Below are 24,044 nucleotides of genomic sequence, written 5' to 3' on the forward strand. Positions count from 1 at the left end.
ACCAAAATCAGTAATAGTTGCAAATAGTGGCAAACACGTTTTTTGTCCATCATTTTTTAAATGTACACTCTAATGCTGACAGTTGTAATACATTGGCATATCTTTATGTATTAGTTTCATTTTATCGTCCTCTCCTACAAATTAAGACTTCTTAATTTTTTGGATTCTGCAGCCCTAACAAGCTTTGCTTTTTTATGCAGGTTCCCTCATATTTTACCATATTTTAAATTGTCTTTGATTTCAAATTGCTGTATTATTTAATTATTTAATGTTATTTTTTATACGATGTTATTTCTTCGGATGTTATATTGTTTTTGTATTATGTTCATAATTATGTGAAATAAAGTCAATATCAATGAATGTTTTTTTTTTTTTTTTTATACTGAAAATATTCATTCAACTACCAATGTTGCTCATAAAAGGCTATTCCATGTACAGTCAGTGATCAGTATTTTTAAAGCCAAAAAGTTGCACATAAAACAAAAGTTAAGATTGATGCATTGCTTTCACACAAAGTTGTGGTTGGAAAAGTCCCTTATATCGAAACAATGTCATCTTCACTCTTGATATCAAAGAAATCACACAAAGTTGTGGTTGGAAAAGTCCCTTATATCGAAACAATGTCATCTTCACTCTTGATGTCAAAGAAATTCGGGGCTTTTGGGGGAGCGCCAATATGAAGCAAAAACAGGCCTATTGTTTGCTCAACCGCCCACTAGCAGTACAAGGAAATCGCTGTGAGATCAAACTTCGTGCGTTTTTTCCCATCACGATCGATATGTGCCCGTTGGATCTCGGCACAGTGTGCACAGTGCAATACCTGATCATTTTTACGAGAGATATATTTTCAATCAGGTGCGTCGGAACTGTTTTTCCTTCCGATCTTTGACAGGAGTTAGTGTCTGTGGACTATAATATCGGATCAGTCGTTTAACCAGGGAGCTGGAAGGAGATCGGCCATGGCATATCATCTAGAAACAATTTATTTAGAGAGAGAGCTGATGTTTAAGAACAATGCTGAGGTAATTCAAAGCTAATATTCATATCAATATCCATATTGCTACCCATACCCCCCCCCCCCATACCAAAAGTTAGACGTCTGAAAAACAGTTAAATTCATACACATTTTTATAAGATTTTCATTGTGAAATAATTATGTTTCCAGGTCAACAAGAGTCATTCGTTGTATTTTTTTTCTTTTAAGATAATGCCTTAGGGGGTGGCGCCAAGGTATGTTAATAAATTATAATATTGGGAAAGACAGACTAAATCATGACTTGTGATATCATTCCTAGTTCTCCTTAAAATGATAGATATCGTTCTACTGTACAGCCCTTTCAATGCAGTGCTCTTAGATAATATTCTTTCTGGCTTCACGCATAAACTATAATTATGTAGGCGTACATTTAACATTTTATGGAGAAATTCCAGCAAGGGTATTCTAAGTCAGTTCCTAGGCAGGCGAAATTGGCTTACACGGTGCACCCTGGTTTGAATCAAAACTGGGACTGCAACATTACATTGACAGTGCATTTTCTTCAACTAATGCAATCTTCATGATCTTGCTTTTAAGTGATAAATGGCTTGGTGCAAAATGCAACTTTTTGTCATTGTTTGCACCTGGAATTACCCCCAAAAGGTGCAACGTTAACTTCATAGGGTTTATAGACTCGAGTGCAGAGATATTGTGCTCTCAAGGTGCAATTACTGGTGGGGATAAATCTGCTCCCTAAACGGTGGCGAAATGTAGGTGCAAAGGGCTTCTTCAATCCTGTCAATTGCAATATTGCGCCCCAAAAGGAGCTCCGAGTGTTCCATTTGAAGAGTCCTAGATTGCGCTCTTTATCTTAGTGTTTAAACCAATTAATCTAGGAGTTTATATGGATTTCTCTTTCCTAATATATTTTTAAATAAATTATTGACAAGCAGACATACATTGTTTTGATGCTGGTAAGGCACAGAGAATGATGTGTTGGAGGGGGGGGGGGAGAAGACAAGATAATCCAAAAGAAAAGGAGACCGTCATCATAGTTAAAATGCATTGAAATCAAACTTTTTCACTTTACAAAATTCGCGATCCTCATGGATTTTCATACAGGGCAACGAACAAAGTGAAATTTTAATATGCAGAAAGTAAATTTATCTTAATTATTTACTTAAAAGTAAGTATGTGAGGTGAGTGAACGAGTGAGTGGGTGCGTGAGTAAGTAAGTAGTACTTAAATAGGAAACTGAATTATTAAAGTAAGTAATACTTGAACTATAAAATAATAAGTAGTGATCAAATGCGTAAATTACACAAATAGATTGATGATTGCAACCATCGCCAGTGCCGGTCCGTCGAGACTGAGGCCTATAGTTTGCTCTAGTGAATGAGGTCTAACTATAACTACTCTCTTAAAACAAATCAGTCAAATTGACTAGTAGTCAGCTGGGTGCAACTGATATGACAATCACTGAAAGTCACATTTCTGATATATATTCTAGTCAGAAATAGCTCTGTTCTAGTCAAATTCGACTAGAAAATAGTCAAATATGACCAGAATAACAGTTGCACCCGCCTGACCCTCTTAACTAGTCATTTTTGGCTGATTATTTTGTTTCTAGAGTGTATATACGCTTAAAGTTAAACTTCAATATGGAATAAACTAGTTTGTCTATCTAGCAACATAATGTAAGGGGAATAAAGAGTGTATATACATGATATAGACGTATACTTTCTCTCAAATAAGTAATCTCTCTCCCCTCTGTTTCTATGTCTGTCTGTCTTCCCCCCCCCCCCCCCCGTCTTTCTCTTTGCAGCCATCGGTTAAGTATCAACTTGGAAACTGCAAACTCGGTGTCTATTCTGACCATGTCAGAATAGATATCATAGAAGGCAACAATGCTTATTACCACTACATCTCATCCGTCACAGTTGGCCAATATGAAAGCATATTATGTGTCGAAAGTCAGAATGGCAACACATTCCTCATGTTCGAACGCAGGTAACAATAACTAATGTCACTGTAAAATACTGTTATAGTCTTAAGGTTAACCAAGGTGAACATGTTACCATAGTAACAGTGTCCAACATCCATTCAAAATTAAGGTTTGATGGTCAGAATGCAAAGTTATTATAAAAGTATTTGTTGTTTTACGCTTAAGTCACACGGCCATTCACGATAGTTACATATGCTTACGGATAAAAATCCGTAAGCATCCGCAAGGATCCTTATTATCCGTAAGTATCTGTATCCATCCGTAACTCAATCCGCAGGATCCGCAGACATACGCAGATCCGCAGCGGGAATTTTGAAAATCTCAATATACGTTATCCATACACAACTCATACGTAAGATGCGTAAACCCATCCGAACAATATGCAAGATACGTAACTGACCCTTAAACTTAATTATCATTAAGTAATATTAAAGTTTTGATATATTCAAATGGGCTTATAGGCAAATATTTTTTTTTCTTCAAACATATGGCTTTTTGAAACTTTTAAGGGGGGTGGAAGTCTTATAATAAGTTAAATCATCTAAAACCAACCTTATTTCTATACAATATTGAAATGAAAATGATTTTTTTTTTACCATGATTCACAATTTCCAATCAGGCAATTTAAACGGGAAACATTATTTTTTCATCACCATGACACGTTATCACATATATATCATATTTCTGAACAATATTTGTTATCTTTTAACCAAGCACTTAAAATATGTTTCCCATAGCGGCTACTACCGAAACAGAATATTCATTGCAACTTTCTTGGTTAATACTCTGTCATATCTGCTATACCTGTCGAATGAAATAAATGTTTGCAAAAATACTCCTAAAATATGTTCTTACCATGCAAGAAGAAACTAGCATGAACAAGGTAACGAAAGGATGAAAATTTATATATGTTTTTGTAAAATCTTTAAAGCTCCCATTTTACAAAACAAATGGAGGAACATTGTTTCAAAACCAATTTTTTTTTTTTTGGGGGGGGACAAAATTTATGATTCCTTTCTTTATCATAATATCATTGGTGTAAAACAAATACCTATAAAAAGTGTTGGTATATTAAATTCTGATTTGTGTTCCTTTTGTTAAAAATAGTCTGAAAATATTGCCCATTTATTTTAGGAATGCCCCTTTACTCGTCGATTTTTAGATGATTTTGAAAATTCACTCTAAAAAAATTAAATAATGTTGTCTTTTAATGATATTTGCATTTGGCATACCAAATTGAAATTGTTATGCTAAATATTATATATTTTCAACTAGGTGTTTAAATGGTTATTTATCGTTTTCATCATGTCAAAATAAATTAAAATATCAGCATGAGATAGAACGCGTTATAAACACGCAACAAAATAAGTTTATTGTTCATCTTGATGGGTCGAGGCAGATCGAGTTTAATCATTATTTTTTTCTATATTTTGTTTCTATACATGTTTAATATTGTTTGTAATATATCACATGCACTTTGCATTTAATCATATGATTTGTCGAGAAATATTGAATAAAGACTTTCTTTGAAAAAAGGGCTGTATTTCTGCAAGCAGTCTGTAAATATAATAATAATAATAACAATATGTCCATTTATAAAGCGCATTTACTATGTGCATATTACCCCGGCTGTAGCTGAGCCGCCATATTAATAGGCGCTAAAGCGTTCAAGGAATAAATATATTAAAGCTCATTATGGTAAATATCATAAAAACAAAGTATTCTAGCTCTCAGACTTGATGAAATGCGACTGAGACAAATTCCGATCCACATGGGTTGATAAGCGGATAGTGCGGACGCCAGAGAAGCCGACGAGCGCAGACACGAGCGTAACATATCCGTATCGTCCGTAAGTCATCCGTATGACTTCCAGTCTTCCGTGACATGTGTCAGCGGGTCAGGGGCAGCGGATGGGCTCATTCGCAGGTTTTACCCGTAACACCCGTAACTACTAGTAATCCATATCGTTCGCAGAATATAGGTAACTTTTGCTCAATTTCCGTTATTTTGGGGGGTAAAATTACGCATTATCATTATCCAAATAAAAATATACGCAGAACCGTAACATGGCCTTGCGACTTAAGCAATACGAATCAAGGTAGCCTGCAGACAGGTAGCCTGTTAAAAGGCTTAATTTTAACCACCATCAAATGCGTTCAATACACAGCTTAATCGATTTTCAGTTTCCAGTAAAGTGTTCATCGACTTTGTTTATAGGTATGCACAATAATATAGAAACTGTCTTGTATAGTTTCAGAATCTATACATGTAAAAATCCCTAAATAAGAATTTTGCGGAGAGTTCCATTATATTCATTTTGTGGGTGCAAATCAGCCTAATGGGTTTAGGCTTGCCTCCCAAGCAGGCAATGAGCACAACCATGTATTTATTTGGTATAAATTGAATTTCTCGTAATTTTTTCAGCAGGACAGTGAATTTAATACGATTCAAAAAAATAAAGCGAGGGATAATAGAAGATTGTGTCTTGTAATACGCTTGAAAGTAATAATTATTTACCAATGATTAAGGAAATATTTTGTTTATGCTGTGTGGACATATCATTAAAATACATACAAAGGAGGGGAAGGGGGAGGGGCTTTGCATATCAGGTAGAGCATTTAATATCAGAAAGAAATGTTAACTTGATATCTGGGCGCCAGGGTTGTAAGGCAGGGATGGAATCTGTGATAACTGAATGTACATACTTCTTCTATTTATTGAATTGCTTAATATCAATTATATGTACGTTTTAAATCATTTTTTTCATAAATTGTCATTTACCTTCCAAATGCCTAATCACTAAATTATTGCTGGTCAATGTCACTTGATTTTGAAGAAAATAAATAAAGCCATGCATGTAGGCTTAGCCATCACTGAAATAAAAATAGTGTAAAGTAAACCATCCTTAAAATGACATCAAAGAAGTTATACTTTTGAAGCGAATTGTTTTAAGTGTCACTTTCTAATGATCCGACACAACCCTGTTATAGAACATACAAGTAACAAAAGCGAGCGAGAAAAAAGACACTTTAATGGCGGCTGTAGTGTAACTATAATATGCGACCAATACAGTGCGTATAAAAAAAGGGACACATTTGAAGTCTTTAAAATTTTTGTTTCAAATTATGATGTCTATATGATAGGTGCTCTGAAGTCTTATCTTTCAAATGTCATTTTAAAAATTAGTTTCGTTCATGCTTGAGCGAACACGGAATGTTTGGGGTTAAAAAGGAGGCTTGCGCCAAAACGGCATAAAATGATAAATATGATGATCGGACTTCTTGCTAATTAGCAGACTCCCTCTTAACCTTTTCAATATCTTTGCCATAATTTTCAAATTATGCGGTCAAAATTCATTTTCAAATCTATTTATTTGTTTGAATTGTTCTGTTGCTTTTTTTCTTTTTGATATGTTCTCTTTTAGCTTTGAATATTCCTTCTTCAAGCAAAAAAAAAAAAAAATGTTCAACCGAAGTATGGGAGAGCATGTATTTTTTTTTCAAATCCTTTCATTGTGTGCTACAAAGTTTATGGTGACTTTTGAACAGTGCCAGATGGGCGGGGGCTCGGGGATGCTTCCACCCCCCCCCCCTCAATAAAAGAAAATCATGACCAAGAAAAAAGTGGAAAGGGAATAAAAGGAAAGATAGAAAGTAAAATATGATATTATTTTCTGAATATTATGTCAAAATCTATCACAAAATTTGATATTGTTAATAAAAAAGTGGGAATATTTGCGTGCTCGCTTCGCTCGCTCACAACTTGTTAATACATTTTACCCGATCTGCCATATCTAGCTCCTTCAAAATTGACTCAATACACCTGTCATTGCCATTGAAAGACATGAATTCCTTCCTGTTTGTCCTGTCAAGCATATAATTAAACTTGGTCAAGGAATCAATAACCCCTTGAAAAATGGATTCATGTATTTTAAAGGTACCATAACATAATTTGTTTCACATAATAAAAGGATTTGAATAATTGCAAGTTTTCCCAATTAATAATGCAAATCTTCTTGCTGGGGTTGACAAAAAGTCTTCTTTTCTTACTTATGAAGGAAAATTAAAAGGTAAAAGAAGTTTAAATGAAAAAATGTATAATTCAAGTAAATAAATAAATTTGTAAATAAAATTTGACAGCATAATTAATTCGACAATTATGGCACAGATAATGAAAAGGTTAAGAGGAAGTCTGCTGATAAGGAAGAAGTCTGATCTTCATATTACTCATATCATGCATATTCTGCCATTCTGGCGCAAGCCTCTTTTTGAACCCCCGACAAAAACGTCCCGTGTTCGCTCAAGCATGAACAAAATTTATTTTTTTAAATTGCATATCAAAGATAAGATTTCAGAGCATCAAAAACATTAACATCAAAATATAGATATCATAATTTGAAACAATTTTTTATAGACTTTTCAAAACTGTCACTTTTTATACGCACTGTATTTAGAAGTAGTAACCTCTTTAAATTTTGTACGAGAGAGAACGCAGAGTGAGCTAAAATAAATTTACTAATGTGGCAGAATTTTTTGATAGAATAAAAGATGATAGAAGTGATATGCCTATACATTATTGTATATTGGCTTGTAAGGTATTTAATTGATATTTTCAATAATACTTTTATGTGCAGAATGTGAATCTATTTAGGCAACTTAAGAAATGATAATCATTCAAATGCAAAATATAAATTATGATCATGATAATTAATTGCAGTTTGATTTGTCATTTGATTTCCTAAATTATTTTGATTATTTCATGAATTCGTACCAATCTGCAGTTCATCTGATACATTATTATTCAACATCATCAGATTTCATAATGTAGATAAGACTTTAAAGATTTAGAATTGGTTGACTTTTACATTCGATTTTTTATACCATAAATAATGCAAGTGAACAAAGCAAACGTATTACAAGACATCATCATTGAAGAAACACAAGGCACAAAACATAACCTTGTTTTATCGTTGTTTTGGGGAAGAATTATTATTTGCCGCTGTATCTCAAAATAGTTTTTATTAATTATCCGAAACATGAAAAGGCAAACTTGGTGCTTTCGATGATTGATAACAGAAACCAAACTTTATGGTGTATCTGGACTATAAACCGAAATTAAAACAAACTTTTTCTGAGTGTTTATACAAAAGGATTATTATTTCACCTTATATAGGTTTCAGTCCAGCAAAACGTCAAATACCTTACACATTGGCGATGTTTGATGTTTGATATTTCTGGTGCAATCATGCAATAAGCTGATAAGACATTATCATTTATTTTCATGGAAGAACTTCCTCATTTGGAGCCGGTGAAAAGCAAAGAAGAAGTCGGGGTGCATGCTGGAAGTGGGGCAGATCAAATTATGTGAAATGGGGTTGAGGACGAGGAAGATTTTGTGCATGGCCTCTAGGCTGGCCTCAAGACCAACAACACTGGATTTCGAACAGTAACTACATTGGAACCAATATCCATGCTGTTCTTAACCTATCCCTTTAATATATTAAGAAGTTGAAACCCGATGACCGTTGATGAACACTAGCGTACCTACGGGGGGGGGGCAGAGGGGGCAGACTGCCCCCCTGACGAGTCACAATCCATGCAAGGGACATATCCCTGCCCCCCTGACGAGTCTTGAAGACCTTTTTTTTTGCTTGTCAATTTTTTTGTCTCTGGTACGAAATCCTTTATTTGTGGTTGAAGACCTTTATTTTTGTTTTTGTCAAATTTTTTGGAGAACGAATTTCCCCCCCCCCCCCTGTTGAAAATCCTAGGTACGCCACTGTTGATGAATAATTAGGACTTGTGTCCTTTTGTCATATCTCATTGAATAGAAGACACGCACATTTTGAAAACACGCGCACATCCACGTGATATATGCCAGAGATTATGTGATATTGAACTTTGATTTAATGATGGCTTTCTTTTGGTATGAACGAAAAACATAATCACCCACGTCGATAGAAAACACATTTCTCCTACGATACAAATTCATTTCTTTTGTTAATCGTAATCAATCTAGAAAAAGAAAGAGACATAAATTTGTTTCCCCATATTTATTTCTGCTTGATTTATTTTCAAATCCATCCAACCTTTTCAATTGATTCAGATGGCAAACGTCGGCTATGGGTGATTTATCATCGAAAGCGTAAAAACACAAATTACAAAGAAATGTATATCTTTTCAATTTTTTTCATTTAAAATACGAATATAGGCCTATCTCATACATATTTTTTTTTTCCAAAGCCGTTGAAATCACATTCTTCGTCATTATCGTTTGATTGAAATACGTGCCCTAACCACATTTTTGTTTTAACTTGACCGAGATCATATAAATAGACTTGTTCCCCATCCCCGCAGAAGCAAAAGAAGGAAACGTGACAAAGAGTCGTCATTGATTTATACGGGATATTTTCTGATTTATTTTAACCGCTGAGATTGAGGAAGTATATCTTGCGTGGAATTTTAGAATGGAAACATTCCACATCAGAGTATAGGAAGCGAAAAAACAGTTTGCTCGCGTCATGAACTAAACTACATGAATGTTAATTCTTACAATATTTAATACATGGAAAAAGATAGTCAATCATACCTTGCAGCATTGCTTTGTTGAAGCAGACCGTATGAGATTTTTTTTTCAGTTTAATAAAATAGGAGGAATTTCAATGAAAAGGAAGCAGATAGTGATAGTTTGGAGGAAAACATCTTTTAGAATTAAAAATGTATCAAATTTGATAGTTTTCGGTATACACCTGCAGGAACGATTTTTTTTTATATGGATGGTTGTCCTCCGTTTATTTTTAATGATCATATAATAGCTGTCATCCTTTTCAAACTCGGTCTGTATCTATTATATCTTTATGTCATAGAGACACTTGTCACAATTTATATTCCATACTTGCTATAGTTTGGGATTTGCGTAGTCTTTGTGATATCATTCTTTTAAAAAGTATAGCTTTCTTATTCTTGGATGATCCCTTTTAAACTTTTTACAACTCCGTTCATTTAAAAAAAAATCTTCTTTTTCATCTTTTACATGAATTATTTAAGCTGCAGAAAGCTTTAATATTGTGTCATTCGAATAATTCATAATTACGATTGCATAACCAATAAAAAAGAAATGGTTTTGGTCAATTATGATCTGTTCTTTGACTTGATTTTGGTTGATTTGATCTGAATAGATAGATTTAGTTAAAATGAATTGATCTAGGTTGCTCTTAATTCACGATTTACATTTTTATAGCACATCGAATTTTTATCTCATGATATCTTTTTATATCAAGTCTGATTTTATAATTATTTTTCTGAGCTGATGGACTCTCTTCCATGAAGGTTAACTAATCCCAAAGTCGTGCTATGTAAACTTAGCCATATGCAAGAATATATTTTTTAAGACACAAAATTACAGTTGGCCTAATAAATGTTACTAATTCTGTAACTCACATCTTCCAAAACAGAAACAAGTGTTTGATAAAAAAAAAAAACGCTAGTGTACACTGTTAGAAAGTGTATTATTAAAATAAAAGAAGTTCCTGCAGCAGAGTCTCGAGAACACCTGTAATCTTGCCAGATTGCATAATCTTACATTATATCATGTAAAATTGGTATTTGGTGTATGGAACCTTCAAATTTCCTTAAATAAAACACCCTTTTCCCCTTTTTAACAGACCTGTTCTGTTAAATTGCAGAAAAATTCATGTTTTATGAATTTACAGAATGATTCTGTTATTGCTTTCTGCAAAATCTTTTTTTTTCCTGTAAAATCAGGGTTTTTTTAACAGTGTATAATATGATATTGAATATGCCTTTTATTGTCATTTCATATTATTTAGAGCTGATCGTGAAGAATGGTATTCTACAATCAAACAGCTTCAGGTTGGTAAGATACCTAGCTTTCCTACCAAACGTGAATCTCTGCCGGCTCGTCTTGATGATACCACCACCAGGTCAATAGACAGGTCACAGGCATCAGTATCATCACCATCTACTCTTCAACAAATCTTTAAAGAACAGCTCGTAAGATTATCATTCTTTCAATATCCCGATTCAGTCCCAGTAGTTAATCATTAATCGACTCGGTTATTGTTTGTAAGGAAGACAATGATGACAATATTTTTCCGCCCCCCCCCCCATCCCCACTGGCGAAAGCTGGATCCGCCGCTGGCAATAGCGAGTAGACCCTGATTTATCTCGAGTGATATGATATTTGTATTGTCTGATATAAATTGAAATGATGGATTATTTGTTAAACCCTATACAGATAGAGATTCCTTTTACCTATTTCACCTTCAAAATGTATAGAGTTCTATCGAAAAAATATTTGGAATTGCATCAATGCACCTATTATATATTACGTCATGATAGGAAATGTTGTTATACACTTAGGCTCTTTAAAGCTAACAAAAAATCTGCCCCTAAAATTATGACTTTTGATCAAAATACCTGCATTAAGGAACAATAACATACATCGTTCTCATGTAGCGAAAAGAAAAAAAAAGTTATATGTATATAGTACAGGTATCTTATGTAGTCTAGATGAATGAACTAAAATATTGTAATCATATTGCACTGCATTTATTAGCCCCCATAAACTGGGCCCTGGAAACGTTTTTTTTTTCAACAGGGTTGCTGATTGAAATATGACAAGCAAAAAAAAATACACAAAAAAGGAATTCACTCCAAGAAGAATGTCATTTTTCGTTAAATTACTGCCATTTAGCAGACCTATCACATTTCCAGGGGGTGCTGCCTGTGGTGAATAATACACACAGCACCCCCCCCCCCTCCCCGAAAATCATGGGGGTGCTTCAGCATTATACCCAGCACCCCTGCTGCTTCCCAGAGCCATGCCCATGAAAATAATTACCTGTAGTCGGCAGGGGAATCATCGAGACATTCGAAATGGTTTAAACATTATTGCTTATCTCCTTGAACTCATTTTAATAGGAAAGGGATATAATGCTGAAGAAACCAGAGCTGAATAAAGGTAAGAAAATATGAAGCATGCTTTTGATATTTCATTGCAATCAATTTTCTTAGGTTTTAATGTGGTTCTATACAGGTGTCGAATCCCCGCATATTTTGTGAGACGTCATCATCATATTCTTCTTTCTCAACGTGATATGCCCGATCAGTGGCGGACCGTGACCCGGAGGAGACAAAGCATTGGGGGGGGGGGGGAGGCACAGCATTGTTCACAAACAAGCAGTGCCCCTCCAATGCTTTGTCTCCTCCGGGTCACGGTCCGCTACTGTGCCCGATCAACAACAAACAAGTATTTTATCTTCTATCATGATATATACATGATCACTGCAACACATTATTCCATTCCTTTAACAGTGGCAATGGAACAAAATAATATAATGGTTTTTTTTCCGTCCAATGTATCAAATTAAGCTGTAAAAATACATCGCGATTCGCGAGGTGTACGCCTATGAAATTTGTTATAGAATGATCAAATTCATCTGTGTAGGCTTTAATACATGTTTATCTTCCATGTTCAAATTTGTACTTTTCGTCATGACTTAATATAAAAAGTCTTGTGTTGTAATCATCATTATCACCACCCTGGCGGCCGTTTCATAAAGCTTTTCGTAAGCTAAGAGCGACTTTATGAACGACTGGTGATCCTTTCTTACGCGCTAAACCATCGCCAATTCAATATACCGCTTATACCGCAAGAAAGGATCACCGGTCGTTCTTAAAGTCGCTCTTAACTTACGAACAGCTTTATGAAACACCCACCAGTGGTCGTACGCAGAGGGGGCAGTCCCCCTCCCCCCGTAATTTTGCAAACCTACATTTTTTTTACTGAAAATATTTACAAAATTTACCAAATGTGTGCACGAAATCCTTCAATTTCACTTTAAAAAATGCAAAAGCACCCCGATGACAAGCCCGGTCGCGTCGCTCCCTCACATTCGAGTTTCATCGATTTTTTTTAGCGTCTTGCCCCCCCCCCAGAAAAAAAAATCTGCGTACAGCCTTGATTACCACCATCATTCATTATTATCATCATTATAATGGTTATTATTTTTCTCCGTGACAGGATCAGGATCCTATATTAATGTGGACTATAACAGAGCCCTACAGAATTCCAAGGAATCCTATAACATGTTTAATGCGTTACATGTAAGTTTATATTTTCCCCCTTTATATACATTTTATAACTAACAAAGTCGTAAGGGGTGAATTAGGCTAAATTATTCATGCTTTTTTTTTTTTAGTTATCCTTACTTTTTAATCAGGATTTTTATGATCTATATGTAAAAGTAATTAGGGCCTCACATATTTTGGGCCCTGTCGGGTTAATTTGGTCAAGCTGCTTTTGTGAACATCAGTGTCCTGTCCAATAATATACGTCATTTTATACATTCAACCAAGGATTCACTTAATTCATTCAAACATTATGCAACTAATTACTCTTGACTTAGGTGATAGCCTTTAAACTGTCCATATTTTTCTATGCAACCACGAATCTGTAAAAATTAAGTGGGCAAATTTGCATTGAGAAAATACAACGATATCGAAAGTAAAGTTTATATAGTAACAAGTTCCTCTTTCAGACCTGAACTCGGGCAGCATATTAACACAGTTGAACATAAAATGAATCACAAAGCAGAGTTATACTTATGCCCATAGAAGTGCATGCATTCCAACCACATTTAATTGAAAACATCAGTGTTGCATGACTGTCATTATATGAACAATTTATGTTTATTTATCGACCCGTATATAGGTAGTCCCAAACTAAACCTTTACTCTCAATCTAAAAATACCTGTAATACTGCATGGCCGACACACGCGAACCGTGTGCTAATTGGAACCGGCAAAGGAGATTTTTAGATATTGTAGAACTTTTATTTCAAACCCACTGAGAATATTTATGATGTTCCCTTGATCTCTTATATTATACCCGTTATGATTATCAATTGGTCCTGTAAGTCATAGCTATTTAGAGACCCGAACTAACGTGACCAATGTATATCTGATCTTTCGTCTTCTTATTCCTTATCCCTCCTTTTTTGGTCTCTTGTTCTTGTTTAAATTTACAACGAAAGGGGCATCAGAATGCAGCAGTAGAGGATGATGTTTACGAGGATGTACCCGAGGGAGATGATCCTCCTGATGGCCTCATCGAGGAGGATGTATACGAAGACTTGGAGGGCGACTCAAACGCGATAGAGGAAGACATTTATGACGATCTAGACAATGGAGATGATTTTTACGAGGACAGTGCTGTACCTGGACAGCCCGGAGCATCGGGATGGAGCTCTGAAGCGGGGCCCCCACCACCACCCTTACCGCCAAGACCAATGCCACCACGGGTAAATAGACACTATATGAAATAAGAAAGGGGGGGGGGTAAACGTTGCACCTTAAAAATTCTAGCCCTATGCTACACTGAGAGCATCTTCAAAGGTGAACCTCGCACCTGAAAAGGTGCATCTTGCACCTTTCTGATCGTGGAGCCCCATAAGAGGTGTAACATCGGACCTTTGATATAACAAAGGTGCTAAATTGTACCTGTAACATGTGTAAGGCGCTCCCTTGCAGGGTGGTATTTCTAAGGGTGTTATTTTGAGCCATTTTTCTTGGAATATTCTGTGGTATTGAGAATGACCATTGGACATTGATAACTGAAGTTTAGAACCATTGCATTATTTTCAATTGGCTCGTTTTTAATAGTCATGTTAGTTATCTTTGTTTTTATTGCGCAAAATTTCGTTAGTGGTTTTCAAAGTGGTAGGTCCTGTGTCTTTGGTTCAAAACAATTAACATAATTGTTTCATGGTAGTCCACTGAAATTTTCAAGAAACGACGTGAAATCTGACGAATAATTGAAAATGGTTTTTATCATTTAATAAAATAACCCACCGAGACGAATCTCTAATCTCTTTACAATCTCTACATTCTTAAAAACATGTTGGTCAAACTTACAAAAGAAATGGAATCACCGCGCTGATGGTGAGTAGTAGAAGCCTCTCCTTTGATATCTAAACAACCATGCAATCTTAAACATGTAAAAAAAACAGTAATTAATGTCTTATGTATATATTTATGTATTGAACAATATAACTTTTATACCACGATAGCAGATGGTTGCTGAGGAGGAGGATCTCTACGAAATGCCAGAATCTGATGTTCCTCCACCGATTCCTGCTCGACCTCCGGCAGCCAGCAATAGCAATCACTCCGACCAAAATACAACAGGAAAGCAGTCAGGAAGGATGTTTTCACGTCAGTCAAAGAAAAAACCAAAACAAACGCAGAACAAACCCCCAACCAAGGTATGACAAAACGATAAAAAGATGACGGCATATATAGAGAAAATCCATGTTCAAACTCTTCCTGATTTTTTTTATTTCAGTTTGATTTTCATCCTGTGAACTGAAGATGTTTGGGATCTATTGGCTCTGTAGACATGATAGACGGATACAAGCCCAGTTTTATTGAAACGTGATCTATAACCAATAGTGATAATTTAATTGAAAAAGTAAATTGTTAGACTTATAAAATAAAAAAAAATGAATAGCTGAATTCATAAAGAAATTAGGAATAAAAAATTGATATGAGTTATAACTAAAAAAAATGTGTAGTATTACATTGTAAAGAGGATTTCCTTCCCTTTTCCTTCTTTTGCTTTTAAACCATGGTGGTGAATTTCAAGAGCACCGCAAGTACCATCATTTTTTTCCTCTCCTTTCAACTTCCTCTTGAAATTAGTCAAGGGTTTCCCCAAATTCAAGTGTGAAATCGATAGAGTGGGCCCTTATCGGACATAAATGGTAGAGTACTTAGCGCATTGAGATAAAACAAATTGAGCGGACGTCACATTACGTGTGTGACAAACTTCCTTTCGAAAATGTCCCGATCGAGCGAAGCGAGTGGAAAAAATGTTTTGAACTATTGAAATAAAAATCTAATATTGTGATAAATTTTTACATATTCATTCAAAAATGGCATGATATTTTGACCCATTTCATTTCTTCTTCTTTTCTTCTTTTTCTTTTTCTTCTTCTCCTCCTTCTCTCCTTCTTCTTCTTCTTCTTCCTCTTCTTCTTCTTTTTCTTCTTCTATTTCTTCTTCTTTTCCTGATTTCCCTTCTTGATCTTGGAACGTGGCCCCTAATCAAGCACTCCATATCTGTACGCCAGTGTCTGACATCAATATCTTAAAGAATAAATGGTGTTTCTTTCTGACAGATACCAAGCATACCTACAGATGGTGATGGGAATGTACCGACGGCCCATCCAACTGTTGGTCAAAGTCTAGCAGATGAACTTGCCACGAAGTTAAGAGCTCGAGCAGCGACTCTACCAAACAGACCACATTCACCAAACCAAATCCCACAAAGCAGTAGCAAGGTAACCAAATCAAAAACAAATTTAGACGTCGGCAGTGTGTCAAAATATGATTAATGATGTTCTGCTTCAAAATTGGAACGCCTTATTTCCATAAGAATTAGGCAGGCCTACAGTTTGTCTGATGAGTAGGCGTCAGCATGGTCAGTCAATAGAGCTGAATGGCATTTCCTCTATATTGTCCCCACAAATGAAGTGATTATTCATATTGCAAAGCGTAAAATTATTATTAGAGACATTTATCATTTATGTGTTCATGTTGTTCCTAAAAAGTTGTTGATTCTACACGTGCTCGAAGTCAGAAATATGGATTTTATTCTGTAATCATGTTCACAGGCTTTTCGTTTTTATCCAGTCAGATTTCGTTTTTCATTATTTTTATTTTCCAACTCTTTGGTGTCAACATGGTTAAGGGGTACGCAGTGAACCTATTGTTCGAGGAGGGTGATCTATTGTTCCATCCCCTATGACGTCACGGATTTACGCCAATGTGCACTGTGTCCTGCTTACATTAATTTATTTATTTATATTATCTTTCCATCTTTGTTTAACCCTTTAGAAGCCGGTAAATCTACCGAATGATTTTGAAAAGATGCAGCTGAGAAGTCCAACAGACAGACACAGTAATAACCCAAGGCCAAGCAGCAGTGAGATCTCGGATGAACTAGCAAGAAAGCTTGAGAAGAGGAGCAGTGCCATCTCGTCCGACTCTACAGGTTCGGGTTTGGATGGACAGACATCGTGCAAACAAACGTGTAATACAAATGACAACCGCAGAGGATCGGTGCCATCTTTCGAACAGCACGTAGGACCTACAAGTCCTCCGTGGAATCAGCATCAGGATCAAACCAGTCAACCTCCTCAGACTCTACCCAAAAAGGTCGGTTTCGTAGTAATGTTTTTTTTCATGTTCTTTGGCTTTAAATGCTCATCAACATGGTCGCTGAAGGCCTTCATAATAAGTTTCCCGACTTGCAGTTAGATCATCAGCTCCTACTCTTCCTTGATATTTCACACAGCTTGAGTTGCTCTTAGTGTATTTCTATTAGGTGAACGCCAATACTTTATATTCCTGCCTGACTTGTTCAAATCGGATTTATGTTTGTTTGAAGTCAAACTACGCTTTTCTGATCCCGTCATCTTCATTACTGACATTTACTACTTCTGTGAAGAAAAAAATTATTAAAAAACTTATGATTTTAATTTGAATATTTTTTAAAACTTATGTAGTGATTGTGGCCAAAGAACATAGATTAAGGTCATTTATCTCGGATAACGCAATTGAACAACGAAAAGGTATAACATAATGCCAAATAAAAACTCAATTTTCTCACATCTAAACTTTTATTAAATAATCCACCTTTGGACAAGAACCAACTAGTTTAGCGTAAAGAGCTCTGTTTATGGACAAAAATCGGAAGCATCATAATTATGGACATCATCATTAGGTTATTTGCATTTCTTCATTGTTATTTGACAGAAAGCCATCGTTCCCCCGCCGACCCACTCAAGGCCCGATAAACCTCAATCGAAGTTACCTATTGATGATCAGGTGAAGGCACTCAAAAGCCCGCCACCAACGCCAGCAAAGAAACCCGTTAAGCCACCATCAAGTGATGAAATATGTAAGATTCATTCATATTCTATTTTTTGACACTGTTTGATGATCTGCTTCTCTAACCTTGAATTAATTCCCGCCAGTTCAAAGAGCTCTTGGACGATCGTCATTTATTCCGCTTATCATTGGTAGATATGGACGTAGTAGAAGACAAATTCCAGAATAATGGAGAAATGATGATAAAGAAGGAGGAAGACGGAGATGGGGGGAAGAAGGATAAGGTTAAGAAGGAGAAGAAGAAGAAGAAGGGGGTGGAGGAGGAGTAGGGTGAGAAGAAGGGGGAGAAGAAGAAGAAGAAGGAGAAGAAGAAGAAGAAGAGAATGAAGAACATGAACAAGAAAAACAGAAACACAAAGAACAAGAAGAAAAAGAAGATGGGGAAAAGAGTTGAAGCACACAACATGCATAAGTAAAGAAGGATTGTACACTACGAAACACTGATTTACATTAATTTGAATTTCCTTTCAATTTTCAGACGAGGATACAGTAGTTGTACAGCCGAAGCCAAAACGGAAACCAAGCTTGCCAAGGTATAACTTCCCATTTATTTATCAAAATTCTCCGGTAATCGTGCAACTAGTGTTTGATTTCATCATTCAATTATTAAAAATTTCATTGTGTTTTCGCTTGATGAAACGTAACTTTGTATCAGATATTCCAGACAATACTTCTATGAATACAATTCTTGCATGTCTCTTGAACTGTGTGAGAAGTAAATGTTCTCTGGCGTAAAGCAAAAAAAAAACATCATAAACCAAGGATAAAAGAAGACATAGAACGGAAAGGAAAGGTAAAGACTGAAATATGGTATGATTTGTTATGTATATAAAATATTTGTTCAAATCTTTCATAAATATAAGATTTCATTTTAAATGGGTCAAAATCTTCTCTCGCTCACGACTCGCCACACTTTTTGCCCCCTCAAAGTTATTATAGTTTATTACACTACTATAGCTAGTCCTACTAATGATGAATGCTGTCCTTTTTTCTCTCCCTGTATAGTCCGGTTGGTGGCGGAGTCGAGTTAGATGTTCGGATTCCTCTTCATGCGATACAGGATCAGATAGCCGGATCGGTTATTTTCAAAGATCAGTCCGATAATGTGGTGTAAGTTAATGTACCTCAACAATGAAAATCTAATTCAATGAAAAAGATGGTGATTTTATGATAATATGGATATGACAACAGCGCCATGATCTACAAAAATATTCAAAAAATATGTATTTTTATTATTATATTTTCTTTGTTGCTCATGTTCTCACTTTCAGCCGATTACCAAACACCAAAGGAAATTGAAATAAACGTGTATAAATATTGTAACGTTCAATTTCAATTCAATTCAATTTAAATAATCATTCATTTTCTACCATTTTTCAATATAAATCATAAAAATTCTTTGACATAAAAATATTAATATATTTATATGTTAACAGAAGAAGACGTAGTTATATGAAGGCAAAGCTTGTGACGGGATACACCTGTAATACAAATACGATGTTCTTATATTGCAGGTTTTTAGTGTCAGTGAAATGCATCAACTTAATGACACTAAATTTACAAAATTATTTGAATCAAAGAACTAAATGGAATCACCCTTGTTCATTCTATTTTTTTTTTGCAAATTGGAATGGAAGGAGTAAGAAAATATCTTACCAAGACTAAACATTTTCAGTGTTCTTCCCAGTTGTCTATTTATTTGTCTGAAAGTTAGTTTTCATATATGTTCCTTATATTTCTTGTGTTCATGCAGTTTCAGCCTTTATCCTAACGCTTATTTTTATTTTTTACCTTTATACTCTGTTTTATAGGATTGAAAGAAGTAACTTACCAGATTACTTGCATGTTGGAGACCAAGTCTTAAAGATTGGAGACATTGATGTTCGCGACTCCTCTGCCATGTTTGTTACAGAATGCTGGAAAAGGGTCAGCGAGAGCCAGGTAGGCCCAGTATTCTCTACTCTGGTCCTAGATAAATAAAAGCAGCTAAAATCCATATAAATATTGATTTTATCCATCAGCGATAAGAATAGTTTTGATTACTATGTATCTTATTGTTCAACATCATTTCTTAAGAAAATCGCAATGTGCCTTTTTTGTTTATTTTATTCGACTTGTATGTTTAGTCTTTTCACTCTTTGAATTTTTATCCTGATCGTAAGATAAACTCTGCAGGTCATTTAAAACAAAGTTTATTATCATAATTTCTGTCAGAATTTCTGTATACCGTATATCATTGTCAAACATTGAAATTGACAATTTACAGTAAGATTTTTAATGTGTGTATATATAGACCTATAAAAAAGGACATATCACTTTCGGGTGTCGAGTGCCGTACTACAGATCTCATGAATTAAAAAAAATCAATGGAATGCATAATAATGTTATTTTTCTACTTTCACTCGCTCTTTCTATCACTGCACAATTAATCTTATATTTTATTACAAGGTTTTGTTTTAAGTGTAAAAATGAATGCCAGTGAAAAAAAACATGGTTTTTTTTTTGGGGGGAGGGGGTCATGTTTTGCTGAAAACAATAGTGCTGATAGCATTATTTAAAACAGTTATTCTGAAAAAAACATGATTTTAAGAAAGTTGACGTATGTAATTGGTGACATTCTTATATTATTTTTTTGTCATAATAGGTCCGGGTAAGAATTTTACGATAGTGGTCCGGAATACATATGACCAGCCATCATGCAGCTCTTCACAGGCAGTACTGAAGAAGTATCTTCAATCACACAAACTTCTATCTACCTTCCCACAACCCCTCTTTCTCCCCTCTATTCTCTCTCTTTCTCTTTCTCTCTCTCTCGTATTCATCGATATAATATATCATAAAAAGGATCGATAAATTATATCTGACTCTTTATCCCTCTATCTGGCTATCTACCGTCTGCCTTTCCAAACTATCTATCTACCGTCTGCCTTTCCAAACTATCTATTCTTCTATCCATCTATCTTTTTTTCTGTCTTCCTGTTTCTTCCTTCCTTCCTCTATTTCTCCATATCTTGTCTCTATGCACCGTTCGAGTATTTAATAAATGAAGTTGTATTCATTTTACTTGTATATATAGTTGTTCAATTCAAATTTACATTCTGTTAACTTCAAGTTTTTAAACAGGCATTAAGGTATTTTGTTTAAATGGTAATAAAATCGTTCAAATCTAATACTGGAGTTCACCATATTCTTGTTTTTGGTTTTCTTCGCCAGTTAACATTAAGCCATAAGGATAAAGGTAACATTATGATACGCTCTCCATCGATACAATCTTTTAAACTGTTCCTTTCTAGAAACTGTAAATTTGTGAATTTTTCAACAAACGTCATCTCTCATTCATATCTTTGTATCATGTTTTTGTTGCTGGTGTACAAATACAAAATTTATGGCAATGTTATATAAAGGGGTGTATATTATGCTTTGATTTACTGATAAAACTTTGCACTTGGAAAAGTAATTGCAATGATAAGTTCAATCACCAATGATTATTCAGATATTATCAGTATAATGTGATAAAACCCTTTTTATCAAAGCATAGTTTTACCTTATTATCCAGATATGTTATGTCTGAATGCTCATATCACGGTACTTTGAAGTTCTTTGTACTTCTCTTTGGAGTCGGCAAAATGTTTAGGTCCACATTTTTTTTTTTTAGCCAAACCTTGCCATAGCCTATTTTGCTGTACTTCTCGTCAAGATAAATAAGTTCCATAACTAATATTGGGCGTAATAATTGCTTTCAGTAAATAAAGTTGGAAAGAAAACGATACAAAGGTCTATGATTCAGATGTACAAAAGTCTACTGTCTTCTAGTAATCGCTATAATCGTAGTAGATTTTTTTCAGACAGAACATATAAATTCTTATGTATTGAACTTACTGAACCCAGAAATGTCTCTACATTAATAGAGTATATCGCTACACAAACTTTTCGGATCTTTTATATGAAAATGTACAGGTGTCACAAATATTCTTAACCATGTGCGCCGTTTCTTGTTTTGTATGCCTATTGATCTATCTGATTATGATTTAAGAAACTATCCAAAGTACAAACTAATGTTTTGAGACCTATGATAGATTTATACATAAATTCTATCAATTGAAATAATAATAGTCAGTTCTTGTATAGCACATAACACTATAAGCGCTTCCAAAGGACTTGGATATTATGGAAATGATGAACAATAACGATTAGATAGAGCCTCGTCGATCTGGCGCTGCACAGCGGCTGCCGGGCCCACGATCAATTGGGAAAAACAAATTTCGGTGTATTTCATTTCATGTCTATTTCGAACAATAAAATATTTTTTTCAACTGTTTCATTGTATACTCCTTCATAAACTTACACGTATGGTTTCTTTGTCATTCTGCTAACCATCATGAGGGTTAAGGGCTACGTAGCCTAATAGAATCAATATTGACGTGCTGTACTACTCTTCTTTATTATTTAGGCCATATTGGTCGTTTCTCAGCTGAGATGATTTCACTAAGTATATATAATTTATGTCACTGTATCATATCTGATCCATGATGATATAGTGACAATAATCTTGGTTTTACAGACATTTTCATGAAAAACAGTGTTTACTGCAACTACTTTCATTTATCTTTCAGGGAGAGGCATTTCCTATGCAATTAGTTTCCTATTACGAATGATACTAACATGCACGGACTCTTACATTTGGTAACCATGGGAACATTGGTGAATAAGATGCAAGTTTCAAAATCAATATGAACATACATAAGATACAGTTTAAATCATTTTTAAAAGTGTATCATAGTAACAAACAGCAAGTGGTTCCCAGCAATATGTTAAAAATGTATATTATATCATAAACATTTAAATATTTTGCTCTCAAAGGAATGAAAGGTCAAAAGGGTATTGAAGTTTAAAGCTAAACTAATGAAGTATAGTATTATATTGTGTGAGAATATTGTATATAAGAGCTTTATATTATTTTGCATATTTTATACCAGAAAACAAACGAAATGTCTTTAATATATTCAATGTGATAGAAGCGTATTGTGGGCCTATGGACTTGAATGCTTATATTAAACCAGAACGTGATATCAAGAACTCTTCAAATAGAGACTTAAAACATTTATACCTTGTTATGTTATCATTTAATAGCATATTTTTTTCATCTTATCTTCTGTATGAGTTTACATTTGGCAGCAATAAACACATGTAATTAAACATGTACAAATAAAAAGAGAATGGAAGCAATTTTGATTTTTGTTATCAATGTAAGTAGTGTGTAAACGTGATTAAAAAAATATCCAGAACAATGGTGCAGCATTCACACTTTAAAAACACGTATTACAAGTTGATTAGATATTGAGTCACCATGGTCACAGCTCGCTGTTCCAAAGATTCAAAAATTCTAAACTTCGTCATGTTCGTAGGCTAAGTTACTCCAACAGTCCACTAAAAATATGAAGGTTTATAATTCCGAAGAAAATTAACTAGCGTTCGACATCCCAAAAGTTGGTTCAGCCGAAAACGACATTCAGTTCGTTATGAATGTGTCATAGTCCGAAAATGAAGTAAGGCTCGTAGTTCATTAGTTTGTTTGTTTGTTTGTTTTGTTTTAAACAACACGTGTACACGTTGGTATCAATAATGCAAACAGCTTGATGCAAGATAATACAAAGACCGATGCAGGTCAAATGCCTTTCTCAAGGGCCGTGCCGGCAATCGAACCTCTGACTGCCAGGTAGTAGTCGGGCACTTTAGACCACTCGTCCACGGCACCTTTCCATTTATTAGTCTCGTACTAATTAACGAACATTATTTTGCCATATGATCAAAGAACCATTCGGAATAATGAACCATATATGTTCTTTTTTTATTATTATTATTAATGAACCTTCAGAATATAGAACGCTTTGGAAAAAATGCCACAAATGTTTGTATAACGGAACCTTCCTCATTTTCGGACTAACGAACATGTTTTTATATGATGTAACTACACAGTGCTCATCAGTCATTTAAATTCAAGGATTCCAATGAAAGTTACCATTGGATGGCAAAGTTACCATAATAGTAACTTTTTTGCAAGGGGCCCTCGTCCATGTTGTCTGTCATG

The 24,044-nt window shown here is 34.8% G+C and overlaps 1 protein-coding gene across 3 annotated transcripts; it reads left to right on the forward strand.

The window, feature by feature from the left end:
• Positions 1 to 718: 718 nt before the first annotated feature.
• Positions 719 to 23,178, forward strand: LOC129282950 (atrophin-1-like). 3 transcript variants are annotated; one of them, XM_064113410.1, is made up of 14 exons: positions 719 to 1,022; positions 2,802 to 2,986; positions 10,810 to 10,993; positions 11,924 to 11,963; positions 13,026 to 13,108; positions 14,038 to 14,304; positions 15,073 to 15,267; positions 16,183 to 16,344; positions 16,901 to 17,221; positions 17,822 to 17,966; positions 18,435 to 18,489; positions 18,962 to 19,066; positions 19,768 to 19,897; positions 20,601 to 23,178. In XM_064113410.1, the coding sequence occupies exons 1-14, from the start codon at positions 960 to 962 to the stop codon at positions 20,622 to 20,624; spliced, it is 1,959 nt and encodes a 652-aa protein (XP_063969480.1). In that variant the 5' UTR covers positions 719 to 959; the 3' UTR covers positions 20,625 to 23,178. The 3 variants fall into 3 exon arrangements, with proteins under 3 accessions (XP_063969480.1, XP_063969486.1, XP_063969491.1); XM_064113416.1 differs by having other exon boundaries at positions 787 to 1,022; positions 15,076 to 15,267; XM_064113421.1 differs by lacking the exon at positions 2,802 to 2,986 and having other exon boundaries at positions 811 to 1,022.
• The last annotated feature ends 866 nt before the right edge of the window (positions 23,179 to 24,044 follow it).

The sequence above is a fragment of the Lytechinus pictus genome, chromosome 2 (genome assembly GCF_037042905.1).
Source record: "Lytechinus pictus isolate F3 Inbred chromosome 2, Lp3.0, whole genome shotgun sequence".
NCBI lineage: Eukaryota > Metazoa > Echinodermata > Echinoidea > Temnopleuroida > Toxopneustidae > Lytechinus > Lytechinus pictus.

Coding starts and splice junctions, on each gene's coding strand:
- LOC129282950 (XM_064113410.1), top strand. CDS start 960: ATGGCATATCATCTAGAAACAATTTATTTAGAGAGAGAGCTGATGTTT. Junction 1,023..2,801: donor TGTTTAAGAACAATGCTGAG/GTAATTCAAAGC, acceptor TTCTCTTTGCAG/CCATCGGTTAAGTATCAACT. Junction 10,994..11,923: donor AAATCTTTAAAGAACAGCTC/GTAAGATTATCA, acceptor TCATTTTAATAG/GAAAGGGATATAATGCTGAA.